This window comes from Penaeus monodon, chromosome 23 (assembly GCF_015228065.2).
Source record: "Penaeus monodon isolate SGIC_2016 chromosome 23, NSTDA_Pmon_1, whole genome shotgun sequence".
Lineage (NCBI taxonomy): Eukaryota > Metazoa > Arthropoda > Malacostraca > Decapoda > Penaeidae > Penaeus > Penaeus monodon.
The window spans coordinates 8970007-8971977 of record NC_051408.1 but is presented as its reverse complement, the minus strand read 5'-3'; the positions used below and the strand labels follow the sequence as shown (position 1 = coordinate 8971977).

The following is a 1971-nucleotide window of genomic DNA, read 5'->3' as shown; positions in this document are numbered from 1 at the left end:
TCTCTGTCTCACTTCTATATACTTCTTATGTATATTCTTCTTTATTTCTTCTATCTATTTTAATTATTCTTTTCATAGCTTTGTATCTCATACTTGTTATCTTATATTATATCATAATTATACATATCATTTCATATATTTATATTATATAGTTTTTCTAGTTATTATATATTTTATAGATATATTTATGTATATTTATGTAGATTTATATAAACATTTATATATTATTTCAAATAACTCGTTTGCTTGATAGGTGACTCATCCAGAAATGACCACCTATTTTGACTTCTATGACGGTGCCCAGTACATCCCAAGTCCTTGGCTGCGGGCAATCTACCCACTCGACTAATGGGGCCTGGCTCTCTTCGCCAGCGCCAGCCTCCCATGCGGGAAAAACCCCCTGGCGCCATCTGTCACCATCATTTGCTGAGGGTACGGGGAGCGCCCAGTGAGTGTGAGTGGGGATTGAGTGTTGTGTGTTGGTGCTACTAGTCAGGGGACTGAAGTGACACAGAAAATGTAGTCAGCTAATTGTTGTTGGTGGACTTGATTAACTTATATAAGCCTGTATTTAGTGCTGGAATGAGGAAGGCAATACTAAAAATGAGGATGGTGTTGAACCAGATTTTTTGCAAAGGAGTGTATAGGATTTTGTATTTTGTTTTACAAAATAACAATATTGGTTAAGAAATACTTGTTTTATGTTTGTTTGATGTTATAGGTATTCAGCTTCTTGAGTTGATGGCATTCATTACCTGTGATGTATAGCATTCAGATTGAGAATTTGACAAAGAACTACACCTCACTAGTAAGCAATGACAATGAATCTGCTTGCAAAATCATATGGGGCGATTAAAATGTTAAAATTAAATGCAACTTATTTTCTTTTGTTCAGAACTTGCTAAGATAAAAGCCCCTCTGTATGTGTCCTTTTTGCCTTACATGTGCCTTTCTGCAGTCACGAATGAAAGGACTGGGAACATTGCTAATTATATTTATGGAGAAACTATACTTTTGTTAGCTCTAAAGTGCCGTGCTTTTCATTTTTGACTAAGATTTGTAACAAATGTTTTTTCAGAAAATAATTTCATAGGAGATGGTTTAGTTGAGGTACATCTAAGCTTAAAGATCTTGTTTTGATTTGGAAAGTTCAAGCTTTCCCCAGGTGCTTAGTGCTGATCTGATTTTATGATTATGGTGGCGGCTTTGTTGTCAAATATATTGATATGGAGAACCTGTGAAAATGTTAAATGAACTTTATGTATCATACTTGTTGAGCTTGTTTCTTAAGTTACAATATTGGTTAAGATTTTTTTTTTGTTACACATTGCCATGGCAACAGGGCCGTTGCATGTAAAATGTTTTGGTTCTGGATGATCATACATGAATATGTATGCATGTATCCTCCTCGCTCAGAATACAGTATACGACTCAAGTCTCGGTTGTCAGAGGTGAATGGTGAAACCTTTTCAGAGAAATTTTATTTTTCTAATTTAAGGATTTTTTTTTTATATTGTTTCTATTTTCACAGGAAAAAAATATGCCTTATTATAAGCACAGTTTTGTTGTAAGAAATAAATGCTTATATATGATTTAGCAGTATTTTGCTTCATTCAGAAATCATCATTGAAGTACTACCTATTTTAAACTTGCATTTTATGAAGGAATATGGATTGATAATCTTGACACTTCATTTCATGGTAAAGAGAAAGAGTTCATTATGCCTTATCATATGTTAACCACTGGCATGTGGCAGACAGTTGTATATTTAGTGTCTTAATTCATGCAAGGGACTTTATTTAGAATGATATGCTGCCACAGGTTTACAGTTTTGGAGGATTTCATGAGATATCTGAGGAAGCCAAGCGAGTTCTGAATGTTTGATAACATGAAAAAAGGTTAGAGATATCTTTTACAAAATATTAGATTTTAAGATACCATCTCCTTGCCACTAGGGATGATATGTATGTC

General features: G+C 33.8%; 1 protein-coding gene across 1 annotated transcript; it reads left to right on the top strand.

The window, feature by feature from the left end:
* Positions 1–253: 253 nt before the first annotated feature.
* LOC119587786 lies at positions 254–375 on the top strand (the record flags this gene model as incomplete). The annotated part of the gene is given in 1 exon segment (XM_037936484.1): positions 254–375. A coding segment is annotated over 1 exon segment (96 nt), but the record flags the coding sequence as incomplete, so codon positions are not given.
* Between the last annotated feature and the right edge of the window lie 1596 nt (positions 376–1971).